The sequence below is a fragment of the Manacus candei genome, unplaced genomic scaffold (genome assembly GCF_025592945.1).
Source record: "Manacus candei isolate 608988 ecotype Guabito, Panama unplaced genomic scaffold, ASM2559294v1 h1tg000049l, whole genome shotgun sequence".
NCBI classification, from domain to species: Eukaryota; Metazoa; Chordata; class Aves; order Passeriformes; family Pipridae; genus Manacus; species Manacus candei.
Window position 1 is genome coordinate 6,898,745 of NW_026138097.1, and position 20,530 is coordinate 6,919,274.

Consider the following 20,530-nt stretch of genomic DNA (forward strand, 5'->3'; position numbering starts at 1 on the left):
TTGCCCTAGACAAATATTACTCAGAGCCTGCATCTGAGGTAAACTTTATGAGGGCAAAAACTGTCCAAAACAAGGGATAGTCATGAGTTTTGTGAGGGACTCGTATTCATGCCACTGCATTGGTATCTGGTGTGGTTTGCATACCTCACCCCACATATGTCTGAATCTTGGTCTAGCTTTCTTGTTTTGTAGGATACTTCACAGGAGACTTCATTTTTGAGCTCTAGCTCCTCTTCGAACTACATCATTCAGATCCTCTCTACTGGAAATCAGATGCACCCTCCAGTGCCTGATCTCACATATCAGAACATAAAGAATATATTTATAAGATACTCAGCTCTGAAAATGCTTAGATGTAATTTCTGAGGCAGTATCCTTCCTTGTTAACACTGGAAGAACCTGTTCCCACTATTGCAGCCCACATGTTCCTCAGAAAACGTTTCTTTGAACTGTGTTAAAATTTCACAAAAGATTTGAAGTAGTCTCATTTCAACCCATTGGAAAAATCTCATACTGTTTACCCCATTACACCTCATTGCCTCAAGACTACTATTGTTATTCATAGCACCTCACATTCAAAATTGCATGTAAACCCTCACAGAGCTGTGAGCTTAGCTTAAAAATCACCAGGTATACTTGTCGGTGCTGAGCTTTTTCATGGTGCTGCCAAGACATGATTTCAAACTTTGCTTCACAACCTGAAGGAGCAGAGAAGAAAATTCACATTTTCTTTAAGTGCAAATTGAAATTCTTGTAGTTCGCAGACTCCAGGAACCATTGTTTTAAATGGAAAAGCACTGGTAACAGCCAGCTGTGTCACAAAAGTATGTCCAAGTGTTGTGCAGCTATATTTACAGATACAAATCTATTAATTGATAATGACTAGCTAAATATCTTCCAAGAAAGCCAAGCAAACATCATAGCATGAGAGCTACAAGCACTGAGCCTTTAGTGTCCCATCAGGAAACTCTAAGTGATGAAAGTATTTTCTCCTTTGTGCTCTCTAGGTTTCCAAATACTCCCACAATGACACAGAAGAGGACCTGAATTAGTTTTAAATTCTTACTTCTGATCTGGAAAGTGGTCCATAACAGCTTCCAGGGATGCCAGAGAGCACATCCTCAGCCAGTGTAAGCTCCTTGGAGGGTGTCAGAGTTCCCGCAAAGGAGCCACGGCAGTTTCCACCAGGCAGGAGCTGCCTCTCTGGAAGCCCCCATGGTGTCCTGAAGCCCTTTGCAGCATGAGGACAACAAGCAATGGGGATCTCAAAAAAGTGATACATTTTGTGCCCCTAATACCAAGATCTGGATTCCAGATGAAGGTGCAGGATGATGGAGCTCATGCTGACCACAGGGACATGCTTCACCCAAACCCAGGCAGAGATCCATGTACAGGGGCTGTTTCATAGAATAGTTTAGGTTGGAAAAGACCTCTAAGCTCATCAAATACAACTGTTAACCCAGTACTGCCAAATCCACCACTAAACCATGTCCCCAGGTGCCACATCCACACGACTTCGGAACACTTCCAGGAAGGGTAATTCTACCACTTCCCTGGGCAGCCTGTTCCAATGCCTGACCATCCCTTCAGTGAAAAAATTTTTCCGAAGATCAAACTAAATCTCCCCTGATGCAACTTGACATCCTTTCCTCTTGTCCTATCCCTTGTTATTAGGGAGAAGAAACCGACCCTCACCTGGCTATAAGCTTCTTTCAGGTAGTTGTACCTAACAATAATGTCCCCACCTTGTCTCTGTTTCTCCACGTTAAATATTCCCAGTTCCCTTAGCTATTCCTCATCAGACTTCTGCTCCAGATCCTTCACGAGCTACATTGCCCTTTTCTGGACACTCTTCAGCATTTCAATGACCATCTTGTAGTGAGGGGCCCAAAATGTCCTGCTCGGGGTTGCTCCAGGGTGCTTGTAGCCCAAGGTGACTGAGGCATGGTGCAATTGCAATCTGCCCCTCTCCAGCACAGGCAGCATTTCTGCTGTTTGCTTTTTGAAAGCAGCAGCTGTTTCTGCATTGCTGCTCCTGCATCACAACAAAGCACTGTGGCCAGGGCTGCTCTTTGAACATCGTGCATTTTCAAATGGCAGCTGCTGCATCCCACCTACAGAGCGCTTGGGTTGTCTTCACACCAACACACTGGCCGTGGACATGAGGGAAGGTTACATGGTGTGTGTATGTGGAGAGTTAGTATTTCAGCTGAGAGGGACGTGGCAAAGAGGCATGTGAAATCTATTAACTCTGGGGAAGCAGAGAGCAGCTGAAGGCTGCAGGCAGTACCGTAATGAGGTAAATGATATAAGCTGGGGATAAAACTGGAATTACTCACGGACTTATTCCTCAGCACTTTCACTGCGGCTGTTAGTGCCTTAGCCCCACAGATGTCAAATGCAGGCAATTAAAAGTTATGTAAGGCCACAGCTGAAATTAACCCCCTGTGCAGCAGTCTGCACCCACTGGCAGGCAGATGAGCAGAGCCACCCTCCTGTAATGAAGCAAACAAGGGGTCTCCACTCAGTGGCCTGTGCAAGTTACAAGGACAGCAGTAGGTGTTGGGTGCATACAGCCCCGGGTATGTGCTGTAGAGGACAATTTCTAATCCAATGAACTGCTGTTTTGCCACCCTCTCTCCCCTTATAGACTGAGGACACTCTCATGTAAGGACACAGTGTCCAGCTTTTGTTCAACACACCAGACTTCTCCTCCTCCTGTCCTTAAAAGAATCCCAGAGTTGTAACATGCAGCCATCTGGAAAGTGGTGTCTTATAAATGTTGGTGGGTAGGGCGTGGAGCAGTGGAGGGTGTTCCATATTCCCCCAGAAAAATACAGTTTGTGCAGACAGCCTTCTATCTTTGTTTCAGTCTGCAAGTGTACAACCTTACAGAACAACACCAGCATCACAAAATTGCAGCATTAAATCCAATGCACATCTCTGGGCCATCCAGAATAGTTAGAGATTGTACCATGAGTGGTGACAATGCCTGATCAATACCTTTCCTTGCTGGATGGGTATGTTCAGATGAAATGCAAGCCAAACATATCTTCTATTGCGAAAGATGCACAACTTTTAGACTTCTTTTCCATCCCACAGCCCACCTGGGGCCTGCTTTCACCCCCTTAGCCGCCTTATGAATTTTAAAAAAGAGAGATTTAAAGTGCAATGCAAAAACAAAGCGCTGAAAAGTGGCTTGGGTTACTGACAGGAGGAGCCATCTGTGGGGGAAGATGTGTTTTGTGCAAGCAAACCGAAATGCCTTTTCGACCGGTGAGGGAAAAGTGATTATCAGTGATGGATGCTGGAAGACTCAGCTCTTGCTTTTTGAGGTAGGCTCTGAGGTGACACTGCTTCCTCGGGCAGCCTCCACCCTGAGGGAGAGTCAAGGAGGATGCTGGCTGATGGCTGCACCCTGTGGACTCAGCGTAGGGCTGCTGTGCATGTGGGTCCTGTGGTGGGGCTCCCCCTTGGTCTAAGAGGCTGGCTGAGAACGTGGATCCAAGGACAGAAAGTAAAAAAGCAGATAAATCAATTGGAGCATTCTTCGTTTGGTATTCAGTGTCAAGGAAAATAAAGTTTTTCTGTGGGTTGCAGCTATAAGATTAGGAGAGATGAAGTTGAATTATTAAAACATTTATTCACCCAAGTACATGTTGAGGTCTCTGAGGACCAAATACATTCACTTAATTAAAACAGAGAACTTCCCAAGCACCGTTTATATTGGCACTAAGTGACATATTTAATACTTATGTCCTGAAGGGTCATTCATATCCATTTTGGTAGATCTGAAAAGATAAAAAGCTTTTCTGACTTCTTGCTGTACTCCCTGCCCAAAAAAGCACCAGAGCTTCATCTGAAGGCAGCATGATGAGGAGGAGGCTGCTGCCTACAGGCTTTGTTGCTTACAGCTGATCAATAGCAATGGTAGGTTGTGCTTCAGCAAGAACAGCTTGCCTGTTGTGAAAGAGCAACAACATCCGAAGTCTGACAGACAAGGCCAGAAAACAATCTTGGGGACTTAATGATGTTGGTCTCCCTCAGAGCAGGGAAGGGAAGGAGGACTCAGTCCTTCAGATAGTCCTTGGCCATGGACTCATGATTAACATCATGAGTCATGACTAACATCAGTAGACACTCATCACTGCGATTTGCTTTATCAAGGCTTCCCATGGCAGATGTAGAAGGGACAGAGGAGAAACATCTGCACTGCTCATGTCCCGCAGTAGACTTAGAGAAGGATGGGTGTTCTGTCATTGCCTATTAAACCTACATGGCTTTGCAATACAGTTACTGTCTGCCAGCTCTGGAAAGAGTTTGGCTCAGGAAGAGAAGATCTGGCTCAGGAAGAGAGCAGTAGTGACTCAGGAGGAAGGTCTGGCTCTATTCTGCCTTCCAGTCTCCTGATGAGACATGCTGACTCATGGAGGACAGCTCAGTGGAATAGGATAGCTTATAGCACCCTGTGGACACAGCTGTCCATCCCACAGGTAGGGCAACAAAATGCACTTTTACCTCTGGTGTTACAGGTTAGCATCTGCTTGACCTTTAAAATGCCTCTAAACCCCCCCAGTGGCTAAATCAGTCCAGCTTCATCTTGGGATGGAGATCTTTAGAAGTGCCATACATGCTTATGTCTACCAGATGTGGCTCCTTGTCTTGCCAGGAAACAGAATTAGGATGGAGGATGGAAAGAAAAGAGAATTAATCACGCAGGAAACATCCTCTGCCCAGGGAGCTTTTTCTCACTAGGTAGCAGCACAGGCTCTGTGGGCATGAGAGTGGCAGGGGGAGAGAACTCCAGGGGGTTTAAAGCACCCATGCAAGTCAGCAATGTACAGTAATGCAAACACATCAAACCTGTCCTCTGCTCAATGCACACTACAGAGTATGTTTCAAAATCAGGTTCCACCTCCCCAAGTACATGATCTTAGTGCACTGGGGTTGGGGTCTACGCACAACCCCATTCTCCCCTGGGATCAGGCCATGGGCCATCTCTGCTCCCCTCCAGCAAAACAAGAAAGTCACAAAGAATGAGAAGAGCAGAAGGGATAATTGGCTGTACCAGAAACAGAGGGCTTGGCTTTTAGGTCACCTCTGTTTCTCCACAGTTCTAGCAATCCTGTGTTCCAAGTGCCTGGCATCCTCCTCAAACCTTGTTCCCGTATAAAATCTCAAGTGGCTCAAAAACTCCATGACATATATTCACAGTCTCATTAACGTGAGGAAGGGAATTCTCCAGTACAGTGTCTGGTACTGGACTTAGAAGACAATATGCTTCTGGCAACCATTCATCCAAAAGTTTCAGCTTTTTCAGAAACCCAAGAGTGACAACCACACCTGCTTTATGTCTTCACTGTCTTAGCCAGCACGGAAGAGTTAAGGAGCTTATATGACATATGCAACAGCAATCATGCTCCTTGTGTTTATTCTTTTTGCCCACCAAATCCCTTAAAAAAAAAAAAAGTGAGGGTGACTGAGCACAGCCTGTGAACTCTCCATCCTTGGAGATATCCAGAAACTAACTGGACATGGTCCTGGCCCTCCCTGCTTAAGCAGAGGGTTGGACAAGATGACCTCCAGAGGTCCCTTCCCACCTCAGCCATTTTGTGATGCATATATTGATGACAACAGACTTTGACTTTCTTTTTGCTTGGAGGAGAAAGATCACAGGGTACATGTGGGCCCAGTGCAGATCGAGGAAAGCACCAGGCCTAGCTCTTGGGGACAATGACTTAACAGTTGCTGGGAATGATTCAGTTGATTTACATGGGAGCCCAGACTAGAAGCAAAGGTGAATTTCTCTGTATATGGTTATGAGCTGTATGTCACTGAGGATCAAAATTTCCCTAGAAGAAAGATGTTCCTCCCTCCACATGGAATGACTCACACCCAGCCTACAAGAAGGCAGTGGTTTCACTTATCTATTTGTCAATGCTTTGTTACTATAGTTCATCTATCTATCTATCTATCTATCTATCTATCTATCTATCTATCTATCTATCTATCTATCTATCTATCTATCTATCTATCTATCTATGTGTCTGTCTGTTTGTCTATCTATCTAATGTATATAAAATAAAGCCAGCTGATGACTCTGAGTTAAAACAACTGTGGTAGCTACTTTCCACCTGTAGAAACTGAAACTTACCTAGATGGTGTACTCCTGCTGCTCCTGAGCAGGACTACCTTTCTGTACTTAAAGGGGACTTATAAGAAAGATGGGGACTGGCTTTTTAATAGGGCCTGTTGTGATAGGACAAGGGGTAATGGTTGTAAACTAAAAGACATTAGATTCAGACTAGATATAAAGAGGACATTTTTTACAATGAGGATGGTGAAACACCATAACAGGTTGCCCAGAGAGGTGGTGGATGCCCCATCCCTGGGAACACTCAAGGTCAGGCTGGATGGGGCTCTGAACAGCCTGGTCATCAGAAGATGCCCCTTATAATTCCAGGGAGGTTGGAATACATGACCTTCTAATCCAACATGTTCTATGATTCTACACCTTACCTGTGTGGTTGTCCCCGAGAGCTGCCTCTGTATCTACTGGGTTCATGTTTGGGGATCACGAGGCTTATGCTGGGCCAGCAGCTGGGATAGCAGCAGCACACCAGGATGAATAGAATCCTGTTGATAAAGCTTGGGCTGGGGAAGGAAGTATTACAACTAGTGCTGGTTTTGGAACTTGTATGTGGAGATCAGATATGTGATGTGATTGCAAGAAGAGGCGCTGTATAAACTGTATGTTCTTTTTGCGTACTTTAGATGGGGAGTGGAAAGGCTGGTAGAACAATATGATAAACTAACAACTATTAATGGTGTGTGAGTAGGAAGATCTCGTTAGAAAAAAACTGCAGAAAAAACCAGCCAGCTCAACAGGAAGAGCATAGGGTATGCAGCTGCAGCATATCTGTAGGTATGTGTGCCTGCTGCAGGTGATGCTGCCTGGGGGATTAGATACTGCTGCCTCCTGTTCATCAGAGAGGGAGGGGAGTGGAGGCTGTGCTGGGTGCTGGGCTCCAAACACTTCTGAAATGACAATAGAAGGTGGTACTGGGTAGGAAAAACAAATGTATAAAAAGCTTGCTTGCAAGTAGTGAGAACTTGGAGTCTTCTCAAGCTGAATTTTCAGTTTCATGACAAGATCCACTTGCTTAACAAGACCACTATATATTCATTCTTCGGCTTGTCATCTACTGCAATGCTCACTATAGTAAAATTAGGCAGAGCTGAGAAATCTTTAGGTACAGCTCCAGGTTTGTGTGTATTTTCACACTTGTAATACAGTCACCTATTCCGCAAGCAGTAGTGCCAAGAAGGAAACTTGAGACTTCCCACCCTTCACAGAGGATGTTACTATCTAACACTGAGAAGACTCAAGGACCCACTTCACGTATGCACAAAACTCAACAGTGAAAGTATTTACATGCTTGGAGCTTTTCACATCTCTGTGCTAAGAGACACCATTCCCTCATCTCCCCTCCTCCCCAGCACATGCAAAGGGAGAAAAGCTTGGCCACTCCCCAATGCTTTTTGCTTTTATCATGGGTCCCACTACATTCCCATCCCTGGAAACCTTCAAAGGCCAAGTTGGACAGGGCCCTTGACAACCTGGTCTAGTTGAAGATGTCCCTGCTCATTGCAGGATGGACTAGGTGACCTTCAAAGGCGCCTTCCAATCCAAACTATTCTATGATTCTATGATTCCCATCACAGCTGTGATGTCTTCTCATTTTCATAAGAACTACTTAGGGCAAATTGAAAAAAAAGGAAAACTGCTGGTCTTTAAATCAAAATGATGGCCCTTCCTAGTTCCTAAATAACCATCAGATCTTAGGAGCCACCTTCCCTGGCCAGCAGCGATATTCCATGCTTAGAAAGCTTAATGAAGCAAGGTGCACTGTATGCCCCTCCTGTGCTCATTTCCACGCCTGGTACCTTCAGAAACCAGCACTGCCCACTAAGTTCAATACCGTCACTGGGAGTCTGCCCTTTGCTTCAGTTGTGAGAGAGCCCTTGCTGGCAGCAGGTCCTTGCTAGCTACCTAATGCACAGAAGTAGGTCAGAAAGGTAGGATAAAACAACCAGGTCACTTAAGTAAAGAGTTAAGGCCATTTCAGAAATCACATTTGTTGCTTTTCCAAGGATGCTCCTGCATCTTCAAAGAAGTATAAGTTGGTGGGAGTGAGTAACAATTTTATACATCCAAAGACTCCTTGGTGGCAGGTTAGCCGGGGCATTTAACTTATCATCTACTAAATTTTCCGTTTCTCTCCCCTGCCTCTGCAGAGATGCTGGTGACCAGTGTGCTAGATACAGCCACTTGAATGAGCAGCAGTCTAATTCCAGGCAGCAAGCAGGCTCCCTGCCTTCTGGGTTGCTCTGGCAGTGAGCAATGGGTTGGTGCCTCTCGACTCTCCCTGTGCTCAGTCACCCCACTCCAAGGACTGGAGAGCACGGGTTGTTAGGGATACCTGAGTGGAGTTGTTGTCTGTGTCAACAGTTGTTGCTGCCTGCTCCCGGGACCATGGTGTGCCATACAAACTGCAGGTTTCTCTAACTCCTAAACAGGCAGAGGAGCCGTCACTGGCATCAGACCCCTAGAAAGGTGCAGTTCTGTCTAGTGGATAGGTCCCACTTGGTGTTTGCACAGGGTACAATTGATACCAGGCCTAGTGGAGTGCTGATCATTTTTACAACTCCTGCCCAGACACACCCTCCACCAAGTTAAACCAAAACCATCAGCCATAAAACAAATCTGGGAAGAAGGTACAGCCCTTCTCACCAAAATGCTTGTCCATATGGAATCCCTCTATGAGCATCATGAGTCAGCTGCCATGCCAGGGATGCAGCACCCAACAAGCAGCTCGAACCAAGGTAGAGCACTGCTGAGCCAACAGCAGCCTGCCCAGTTCTGCTCACTGGCTGTGTTTACATTCAGAGCCTGAATGCTGCCACAGAGTTGCGTGACTGGCAAAGATCATCGGCCAGAACAAAGTCTCTGCTGGAATTTGTGCTGTCAAGTCATTTACAGCATCACAGTGACCCGAAAAGCTGATGTTATTTCAAATTATTTCAAGAGGAGTTTCAAGAAAACACAAAACACACTCCACAACCCCTGACATTTTAATATTTAATTGCAAGGAGTCATCCTCAGACAGCTGGGGAGGCTGCATTTAGGTTGCTGATAAAAAAAGTATTTTAACTTCCCATTTTACAAGCATTAGTCTTTTTCTTCTGTTATACAATAAAACTCACTTAGAGACATCCTGCTGGTTTTCAGGGAGAGCTACAGCAGGCAGGGCACTGTAGCCTTTAGCTATGTGGCACCTGTGTAAATGTCCAGGAAGTTCAAAATTTTCCCACAAAATTTTAGTCCGTGGATGCTGACCTTGCATTCTGAAGTGGAAAAGCAGTATTAATCTGAAAAGATTCTTGTATTTTCTCAGTCTCCCTTTTATTGTCATTATGCAGCTTTGAAAACCAGGCTGTTATTTGCAAAGCAGCTGAGATTCTACTGAAATACTGTTTTACTGCTAAGTGAAGTATTTTGCTCTCCCAATTGAAGCAAAGACCAGACTCCCACTGAGGCTATTTATTGCAAAATGAAGTATTTCTGACCAGAAAGTGCTTCCTTTTAACCATGACATACGAACTAATAAGTCTTCTTCTGCAAACATATTTTTAAAAGGATTTGACTCTCTGTTGCTAACAATTGAGAATAAACCATGATTCTACCCTCAGAAATTCAAAACCAGACCAACAACTCTTATGGTAATTTCAGAGGCCAGTCAAAGACACCTGAGAAAATGTGAGGATGTAACAGTTCACATACCAAAGAAAAGGAAATCTTCTGAGCCAGTGTTTCTCTTCTGAGCCTCAGCTACCTGCCTGAATCTACAGATTTGCACTAGCTTTTGATGTTTTTCCTTATTTTCATGTAGAATAAAGGAAAGATTACAGAAAAGTGCCTTATGTTTGATGGAAGCAAATGAACATGAAAGGGAAACAAAGTGTACAAAATGAACCTTTATTAAATGAAAGAAAATCTGTTTTGTGGGTCAAATATGAAATAGAATATACAAAAACTTTACATCAGATCTCTTGTCAAAGAAATTAAATTCTATCTAGAATGAAGTAGCACTCATTCTTTCCAAGACAACACAAATGGGTGAATATGCATCTTATGGCAGAACAGGACCACATAGTATGCTGTGCTATATTTCTGGTTACAGAGAAGAAAAGTTAAAAATCTAAACAATGTCTCTAAAGAACCCAACTATTCAACAAAGTAACCTAAAACCATGAATGTTGATCATTATGTATCCTCTTAGAAGCAAATGACAGGTGGATCAAGTGCAGAGTTTACAAAGCTTGCATATCATGTTCTCTGTTTCTATACAAATATAAATAGTTCTTTTTTATTTCAAAAATCCTTTTATATTTGATAGCTTTATTTGTGGAAAAGGATGACCAGTTCATCAGGTTCCTGCTGTACTACCCAGACAATTCCATCTCCTTTCTCTCCTCCTTTTTTTGAAGACTGTAACCCATAAACAACAGCCTGAATTATTTTTAGAAATTTGATGTGTTTTTAATCAATCTTTGTATCACTGTCCTGTACATGAAGGTTCTATAGATCTCCTAACATGTCTTTGGCATAGCACACCATGTCCCACTTAATACTTTTTTTGTTTAAAAAAGTATATTTTCCTTTAGTAAAACAACTTAAAAGCATCTAATTCCAATTTTGTAAAATAATGTGTCACCTCTTGTGTTGCTTTGCAAAATATACACACACATTTTGGAAAAACATTGAGTACTGACATAAGGGAGTCTTCTGAAGTCTGATCTGTTTATGAGAAGTAAAATATAATTACAAACTCCATCTTCTGCATGAACCTCACATGAAGTCATTCAATTCAGCTTCAAGTGCTGCTGCCATTTCATCTGCTTCAGAGCTGCTTCCTTCCTCATCTTCATTGCTGGATTCTTTACTGGAGTCACTGGCAGCATCATCATCATCTAGTTTGCGCTTGTGACCCCTGGAAGGGCAGACAGAGATAATGTCCATGAATGGAGGTACCTCAGTGTTTACTGAGAGACTCGTATTCAACATGAGAAAAAAATGAGGCTAAGGGACTCAACTTTTTTTCAAGCCTAGACAGAAAGTACAGCACTTGCTTTTAAATTAACAAACAGCAGTCAGTTCACAAAATTCATTTTTTAATCGCTGTTGTTATTGTCAGCTGTAGGTGTAAAGAACAAAGTACTGTTAATTTTGTTTCTTCCATCCTTCTGAACAAGGAATGAAAACAAAGTATAAGACTATTCGAAAATAATGAGATTTACTTTCCTCTCGCATCCCAAAACAAAGAAGAAAGCCATTGTGCGAATGTGATATTGCCAAAATACATTATATGTTGTTACATAGTTTTGAAATATTCAAGTGTCTGCTTTTTTTATAAAAATAAAACCTTAACTGATTAACCAAATCTCACTGCATCAGCATCTACACTTTCATACTTCCAAACTTTGGGGGTCTCATGGTTCCCTTTTGTGTCTCTTTGGATTAGTACTGCCAGACTGAACAACACATTTCTTCACATCTCCGGAGAATGAATTGGTTTAAACAAGAAGCTGATGTGCACCATACCTTGCTGAAAGAATCATGTTCCTGGCTCTGAAAGATCTCAAAGGAAAATCTAACGCTTCAACTGGGACATAGTCATAAGCAAAAGAATTTGGATTTGTGGAATCCTAAAATCTCTTTTCCTTGCCAAATGGAATTTTATATCAGACATGTACTTCTGAGACAAAAATAAAGTTGAGATTCTGCATTGCACAGAATTCAAAACGAGCTGTAGAAACACGTTCAAAACCCTTCCTGATCATTTGATCAAATTTCAAGCAGAAAAATATATGCAAAGGGGATATCTCTTAAATAAATGTCCTTTTCGTTGTTGGGTGGGGTTTCATTAAGAAGAGAGTGAACCCACTTGCAATAATGAAAAACTAATAAAATTATCTTCTATCTTTTAGCAAAAAGCAGTAATTTAACAATAGTTAAATTACTTTATTTCTGAGAGCATAGAAAAATAGCATACAGCAAGAAAGACCTTTGATAAATACTGACATGAACTATGCATATCCAAAAGAAATAAACACAAAGATTAACAGTCAAACTTGTGAGTTTGTAAGCAATGTTGAAATACAAAGTCATTTTTATTTATACAGGCATTCCTACTGCTGTTCCCCAAGACACAGGAATGCTCACTAGCCCAGACTACTTCATTTGTAGGCTAGTTGAGCGACACTTGGCCTCCCCTTTCTCAGCTTTTCAGGGAGATGGACAAGAGATCAGGAGGGGAGACCAAATCAAAATGGGAAGTGAGTTTTCTTTTCTGCTGCACCTGTGGGACAAAAAGATAAACTGATGCTGCTTTACAGTGTTCCCTCACAGTGATGTTATGTGGATTTTGCTGTTCAGTGCAGAGTGGTAGGAGTGATGCTCCTGGGAGGTAAGGCTGAAGCCCTGTGATTCAATCTGGGCTCTAAATCCCTAACAAGGAAAAACGGGATGAAGTGAAAGCCTTTCCTGAATACTTTGCTACTGAAACTCAAATGTGGTGTGCTGAGGGAGTTTCAGGACACTAAATGCAGCCTAATTCACAATAAAAAGCAGTTTCTCAGGCATAACACTGATTATTTCCATGTAGCCTCTATTAGCATGCAGTTTGGACAAGGAAGCTCCCATACTTAAAATGCCCAGTTGGAAGAAATCTTAGTACATTTTCATTAAAAGCTATACAAATGTATGGAACTTGAGTTTCACTTGCTGGTTTCACGATGATTTCAGCCTTCAGAGCTAAAGCACTATTTTAGGCATTAATGATACCATTAGCCAGAGAAAAGCTAACTGGGAATTAAAGAAACCTAAAGGAATCTTACTCAGCAAAAGAAGAAACAAGTTGTGCATATTTAACAACTAGTGGATAAGAAGTATATGTATATATTTCTCAGTGTTGACTGAGAAATGAAGATAAATAAAGTCATGGAATCTATAGCACAATGTCCACAGCTGAAAACATTTGTATTCATCTGTTTGTAAGACTGCATCTATGGAAACTGATGGTATTTATCCACTGAAAAATGAAATTACAGTCTGACAGCTATCAGTTACACATACGAAACATGTCCACTGCAGATGCTGTATTAAAGAACGTGTCAGGACAAGCAGGTTTTTAGAGTCATCCCAGATACTGTAAGTTTATCAAGACAAAAACCAATAGCACAGAGCCCGTAGAAAAAAAAAAAGGTCTATGAAGAAATAATATCTCACTGAAATAATATCTCGCTGTCAGCTGATTATGTTTTGAAAGTGTAGAACAGTTAATTTACTAAATAATTATGGCAAAGACTAGCAAATTAGTAATTTATGCAACAAAGCCACTTTTTAATTTAAATGTACTTCATAGTGAGGACAATCAACAAAACACAGGGATCTGAAATACCCAGTGTAACTAGTTTATTAAAAAATGGAGTTCTAGTCTACAAAAACACTTTCCAGAAAACCTGAAGGGATGGTTCTTACATATTTTCATCCCTCATTCAGTTGTATTAAACAGTATCTTTGGAAACGCAAAAGATTGAACATCATCTATATTGTTGGTTCTTGTTATTTCAGCAAGGCTGGAATGACAGCTCTATTCAATCTAGATGTAAAAAATTCCTCACTCACAGGGAGGAAAAAGCCACGAAACAAAAAAAGAAAATGCAGCCAAATATTAGTCCTCTGCTAGAAACCCCCCCCAAACCTCCCCTGAATGTATTGTTTTTACTATGATATAAACACCTTTCAGTATCTGTGTACTGTAAACTGCAGCTTCACAGCTATTCCAAAAACATTGAAGTAAGTATCATGAAATCAAATGCAAAGCTAACTCTAATAGAAGTACGAAAGAAGAGCATCAGTAACACAGAGCTGCATTTTTTCTTTACAAATTCAGAAACAATTCTCCATTAATAAGTTCTACCTTCAGAGGAAAAGCAGTATATCCCCATGGCAGCATATCTACTAACATAACAATTTGAAACATAATATTTTAATTATATTTTTAATTATATTGTTCTCATTTTTTGTGCCCACTGCTTGTCATTTTCAGTTTCAGAGCCATAGTGCACAGCACTTCTGAGTGGAAAAGTTAAGCACATACAGGATTCCTTCTTACTATTTAGAGAAAATGTTTCAGTAGTATGCTGCAGGCTTCCATTAACCTAATTTGCATTTTTAAAAGGAATTTTGCTTGACTGCTATTAAAACCCAAACATAACCATAATAACTTTACATAACTTTTATAATCTTTAACTTTGCATATGAACAATTGCCAAAAGACTGAATGTAGAACTTTAAATATCTGACAATTCTGTGAAAAAACTTCTGCAATTCACATTTCCTTTCCCTTTGCACTAGTATTTTTCTTTTATAATGCCCACTACCAGGAGGCCCACCAATTCATGTGCTTGAGAAATCTTTCAAAAAGAGATTTACATTTAAAACCTGCCCACATATTTAAACTAATTATCAAGATATTTAAATCAACTATAAGTGTAATTCACAATGATATTAAAAATGAAAAAATATTTGTAATTATATATGTATAAAAGTGGTTTTAGGCAAATTTAATCTATAGAATGCTAATGAGAAATATACGTAGTGGTATTCCAAATGAAGAGACAGAATTACAAAATTGCAATAGCACATGGTTTATGCATATAAAAAATAGCACATGAAAAGTTACTGAAAATAAAAATTTATTCAGTTCTTGATCTCTTAAAATGATCACTAAAATACAATTGCAATATACAACTACAGGTCAAATGAAAACTTCATTCTTATAATTTCAATTTAAATTTAGTTCACTGAAAGAGCCATAGGGAACAAAGCAGTGAAAAAAATGTTCAGCACCTGATGCTTCTACAGTCTTAAGGCCTTAATTTATAGTTTGTTGGAAATAAATAATATTTGAAAAAACACTTTTCTTCTATTAACTGAAAAGCAGATTGTGTTTGGTTTGTTCTGCACCCTAATGGCACTCCTTTAAGAAACACAGTGCTACAATAAAATAGAAACATCTAAACTAGCAGAGGAACTCCAAGGGCAACATAACCCTTGTTTATAACAAAGCAAATGCAAAACTTTTCCAAAGCTCATTTTAAACTTGCAAAAGAAAACTATAGCAAATATTTAAAAAATTGTTCACATGTCCTTTAAACTCCAAATATCCACAATCCCCATCTCTCTCTGTAAGATGTAAACTAAATTATTGCAAATTGACCTGATTTTTTTCAATAACTCCTAGAAGAGGTACAGTAACAAAGTAGAGTCTGTAGACTAAATGTGTTTAGTCTTTTACAAGCAATCAATTTACAGCACTGACATTATAAATCAGGACTTAAATTTGCTACCAAATACAGCCAAGTTGCTGTCTAATTGGAACACTCACAGCAGCCATAAGCAGTTTGAAAGGCAAAGGGCATTTGGAAATAGCATGCTGCCTTCCAACAGCATTATAGCCCTGCAAGACAGCCTACACTGCCACAGGCACACCTCTGAAGTTCAACGTGGAAGGTGTGTCCTGTTTTCGCACACACCTAGAGCACAGCTTTCTGTAAACTCCTTCCATAATGAAAAGAAGGTGATGTGGCATTTAGTAATGCAACTGGAAGTTGACTCCCTTCCATAGTAATTTGACTATGGGAATGACTTATCTGGATAAACTAGTTCTGTGGCAATATCCTTCAGTTATGAAGAATTAGGGCTGGTTATCCAGGAAAACTGTTCTTCAACCAACTTTGAAGATGCCAGCCCAGTACTTGGCTAACAAAGTTAAAGTTCTTGAGATCTGAGAACACACAGACTGAAACTCAAAGTTGTGATCATTAATACGTTTCATGGGACAGACAAGATGGTTAAATTTTCAGGGAGATGTTCTAAGTTTTGCAGTTATATTTTCTTAATATGAGATACATGGCAATATCTTTTAAGATCCCTTCCAAGCCAAACCATTCTATGTTCTTTTCTATACACTTGACATGAGAGTGAGCAATTGTCCATAGCATGCCTGTAACTCAGGTGTCTGCCCTCTGGCAATTTCTCTCATTCATCTGTGCAGGAACATGGAATTTTCTGTCCCGGTGCTCTTTCCTGGCACAGCACAGCACACTGCCAAGTGTGCTTGTTTTAAGAGCAACAAATAGCACTAGCCCCACACTGGCAAGCTGGAGTGTGTGTTTTCACTTTTCACTTACGCTATGACAAACAGGACAATATTTAGTGTAACAGGAACAAATGCCAGACACCTCATATATTTCCTCAAGAACTCATCCAATGCTGTCTGCAGGATTACAGGATGATCCAGAAATCTAATATGCAGAAAAATGCACTGAGAATGTTTCTTGCACAGCACTGGGGTGCAGAGAGAGTCCCTGCAGTTGGAGGAACAGCACGCATTTAATGCTGCTCACAAAAGCGTCTTCACAGGCACCCACCAATTCCAACTGACAGCTCCAAAGCGTATTTTAACTAACACAACAGTAAAGTGAGATCTAATTAAATTCTGTACAGCTTCAGTGCCTTTCTGCTTTAAAATCTAGCACACCTGTGCACAATTCTAATGGTGAGAAACTGTTTTGGAAACTGAAAACCATCTTAACAACAGCTTTATAGTTAGTTCTCTGAAGTAAACACTCAATGTATATCTAAATGGAAAGAGTTTTTAGAGTCAGGAAGTCACAAAAAATTTAAAATAAAAACAGAAATTACTACAATGTGTCAACAATGATATTTTGCAAATTTTGCTAAAATTGTCCATTTGACAAGCCTGTGTTTCCCTGATATTTATATCAAGGGGAAAGTTTAATAACAAGATAATCACCGCAATGGTAGTTTCTTAACAATGTTTTCTTAATGTTTCCTTAAGAATGGTGATTTCTTAGCAACTAAACATTTGATTGGGATATTTCAAAAACAAACAGTGTAGCAATAAAACTTTAAAAGGAAAGGCTGATGTTCCCTGCACTGAACTAATTTAGATACAGATATTAATTAAATTGGGTAATGGAAAACTGAAAAGTTGAACATACAATTTTGCTTCTGAAAGATAAATAAACTGTGCCTCTAAAATATTACTTGCTATTTTATTAACTTCAAGTTGTTTAAAAATAATCCACATAGTTGTTACAAGAAGATATTTATGACACACAACATTGATTATTTCTTCAAAAGGCAACTGTGACAGTGGCAGTTTTATATCACACAACAAATATTCCTGTCGCTGATGTGTAGAAGACAACAGAAAATTAAATATCCTTTTGACTATGTGGAATGCCAGACTATTACCTGACACTTCCATAATGGAAAATGCACAGATGCACTCTGGCATATCACTTCTTAATTCTATCTTAAAGCTAAACCAGGCCGTTGTTGTTTGCAGCAAATTCTCTTTCCAGCTTCTTCTAGTTTACAAGTATCATCCATTCTGACAACAAATGTAAGATTTGTAGCTCTGTAGAGATTCTGGGTAGCTCTGGGAGGCTGTAATAGGAGATACCAAGAGAGGAGATACTTCCTTCCCAGTGCCTGGATGGGCATTGTAAAGCAACTCTACTTGGATTTGGTTTGAAAAAAGTCTTTTGAAAATGGACTAATTCTTCAAACTAACTTCTTTTATAGGAAGTAGTGAGAGATAGTTTCAGATAGTGATGAAGAATAATGTTCTCACTAGAGATCTAAATATGAGAAATTGTTTTAAGAAATGGTAGCATGCAATAAAAAAATAAGATGAAAAGTGGGCAAAAAATATAAGGTGTATGGGCAATTTAGAAAATTCAAAACCATACATCAAAAGAAGGAGTTAGAAAAGAAACAGCACCTGATTTATCTGAGAAAAGTCAAATTGCTTTCATTTTTCTCACAGGAGCACATTGTACGTGCAGGTACCCCTGTGCCAATATAGTGGAGTACAACTCCAGTTGGAAGACCCAAGCACTGCAAAGTAATGCTTGGAATCCTGGTTGGATTTGCCAGCACGGCTCAAACATTAAGAACACTCTTCAAGATGCATTATTGGGCTTCTTAACAATTTAGGATGTAATTTAGCAGATAACACGCTGACTGTGCTAACCAAGGAGGTTGGAAGTGGGATTTTGTATATAGCAGCTTTCAAAAATAGATATTCATAGATTATCTTAATATATATGTTAATACATATGTTAAGGGCTACACTAAGTTATACTGTAAGATAAGATGATTTTGTCAAAACCTTTAACTCTGATTTTTACTAACTCTTTTATTACTTTGTCCTTCTTTCAATAAATCATTGAGATTAAACTGCAAATAGCTAAACTCCACATCCTTCTAGGATGTTCATTCACTGAGTTTGCTCATTAGAATATTAACTAACAATATCTCTGTTTCAACATAAAATATAAAAAATAATACAAAACAAATCACTGATTCCGTATGGATACTGGTAATAATGTCATCTCCACTGGAACACAAAAAAACCAGACTTCAAATTCCTTTAAAACTTTATCAGAAAACTTCAGCACTTCCAAGGGCAAGATATGTTATCCTGGCACTTCTTATCCCCACACCTCCTCCTTCCCCAAATTCCAAGCCCTGGCAGCTTGTATTTTTCTTTATTTATTGGTCAAAACTGTATACAATAAATCTTCTTTTCCATGTAGTAAAACACGTTTGTGAAGACTTTGTTTTGGAGACACAACAGCACTGAAATACAAAGCTACAAAGAACCTAGAAAATAATTTATCAGCATTTGGCTTCAGACATTCAAGCGTGCTTAAAGATGTTTTAGAAAAGCTAGTAAATTACAAAATGAAATTACAGTGACAGGAAGTCACTTCTTGGTAAAAGAAATGTTGAAAAATTTGTTAGAAATTGGGCTAGAAACTGCTAGGTTTCCATGAGAAACAGAGGAAAGTTGTAAGAATATCTCACAGAACTATGTGACTTCTACATCAGTTTTATAAGGTTTGCATAAATGATATATACAGCGTACCAATAATAAAATACATTCAAACCAGAATACTATCCATCTTTCTTTAAACGTGCACTACCATTAAACTCCCTAAAAAGTGGGTCTGCATTAATTAAATCTGGACCTCTACAATACTGGGTCATTGAGAGCCACAAATTCCATCTGGATCAAACAGGCATATGCCAACCAGCCTATCTGCCAAATGAAATCACACCACTGAGAATTCACCATACCTGTTGTTTTCACACTATGACAAACTACCCGGTGCAGCAGATCGCAGCTCTTCTGCCTCACAGTCACCATCCCCTCTACATTCTGCTCCACAGTTTTTTCTGTCGGTATTTCTGGAATAAAATTGAACTAACAAAAGGCAGTTTATACCTGATCTGTACTTTCTGATGCAAAGTTGCAAATTTTTATGATGGTGCGGTCCAAAAACCAGATTCACAGTTCAGCTGCAGCCTTTCCCATACCACTAATGAATAAGACATCTGAAGAAGAAGATGCTCATTATCTATTATCAGTCCAGAGTAACAGGCAGAGTAACAGCACACTGAGCCTGTGTCCCAGTTACAGCTGGGATAGAGTTAATTTTCTTCCTAGAAGCTGTACTGTGGGGTTGGATTTAGTATGAGAGTAATGTCGATAATACACTGATTGCTTAGTTTTGCTCAGCAGTGCTTACCCTGAGCCAAGGGCTTTTCAGTTTCCTGTGCTCTGCCAGTGAGGAGCTGCACAGGAAGCTGGTCGGGAGCATGGCCAGCTGACCCAAATTGGCCAAAGGGATATCCCACACTACAGAACATCATGTCCATATATAAAATGGGGGGAGTTGGCCAGGAGAGGCCAATCCCTGCTGGGGGACAAGGCAGCAGGTGGTGAGAAGTTGTATTGTGCATCTCTCTCTTCCCTTAGGTTTTATTTCTCTCTGTCCTTTTAATTACAATTATTATGATGCTGTTATTATTGTAGTATTTTATATTTCAATTATTAAACTGTTTTTATTTCAACCCACAAGTTTATTTTTTTTTCTAGTTCTCCTCCCCACAGGGTGGGGGGAAGCAAGTGAGAGGCTGTGTAGTACTTAGATGGTATCTGGAGCTAAGCCATGACAACCTGGTCTTATTGATGTAGTGGTACCAGCTTTAGGCTCATAGAGAGTAAAATTATCAATTTACCTGGATACATGGATGCACACAAGAGGACTGTGTGAAAAGGTGTTTCTCTGGGCTCCAAATGACTAGAGAGCCACAGCACTTCAAACATTTATCAAAAACTAAGACTGCCACAAGCAGTTCTCTTTCTAGTTGCTGAGAATGAGACAGCCACACTGATGCCGGGACAGGAGCAAGGTCTGACATGCCAGGTAGGGGCCCGGATGGAAGAAAGACCAGACACTTCTCTGTGTGATTTCAGGAATAGAACTATTTTAGAGGCCCATTCCCAAGTGACTGAACACA

The 20,530-nt window shown here is 40.3% G+C and overlaps 1 protein-coding gene across 1 annotated transcript in view; it reads right to left on the reverse strand.

The window, feature by feature from the left end:
- Positions 1 to 10,525: 10,525 nt before the first annotated feature.
- The window catches only part of CTDP1 (CTD phosphatase subunit 1), a 100,378-nt gene continuing 90,373 nt past the window's right edge, over positions 10,526 to 20,530 (reverse strand). Inside the window, exon 13 of the mRNA XM_051798880.1 lies at positions 10,526 to 11,054. Within this exon, the coding sequence (XP_051654840.1) occupies positions 10,913 to 11,054 (142 nt within the window). The 3' untranslated portion in view covers positions 10,526 to 10,912. The remainder of the gene's footprint in view (positions 11,055 to 20,530) is intronic.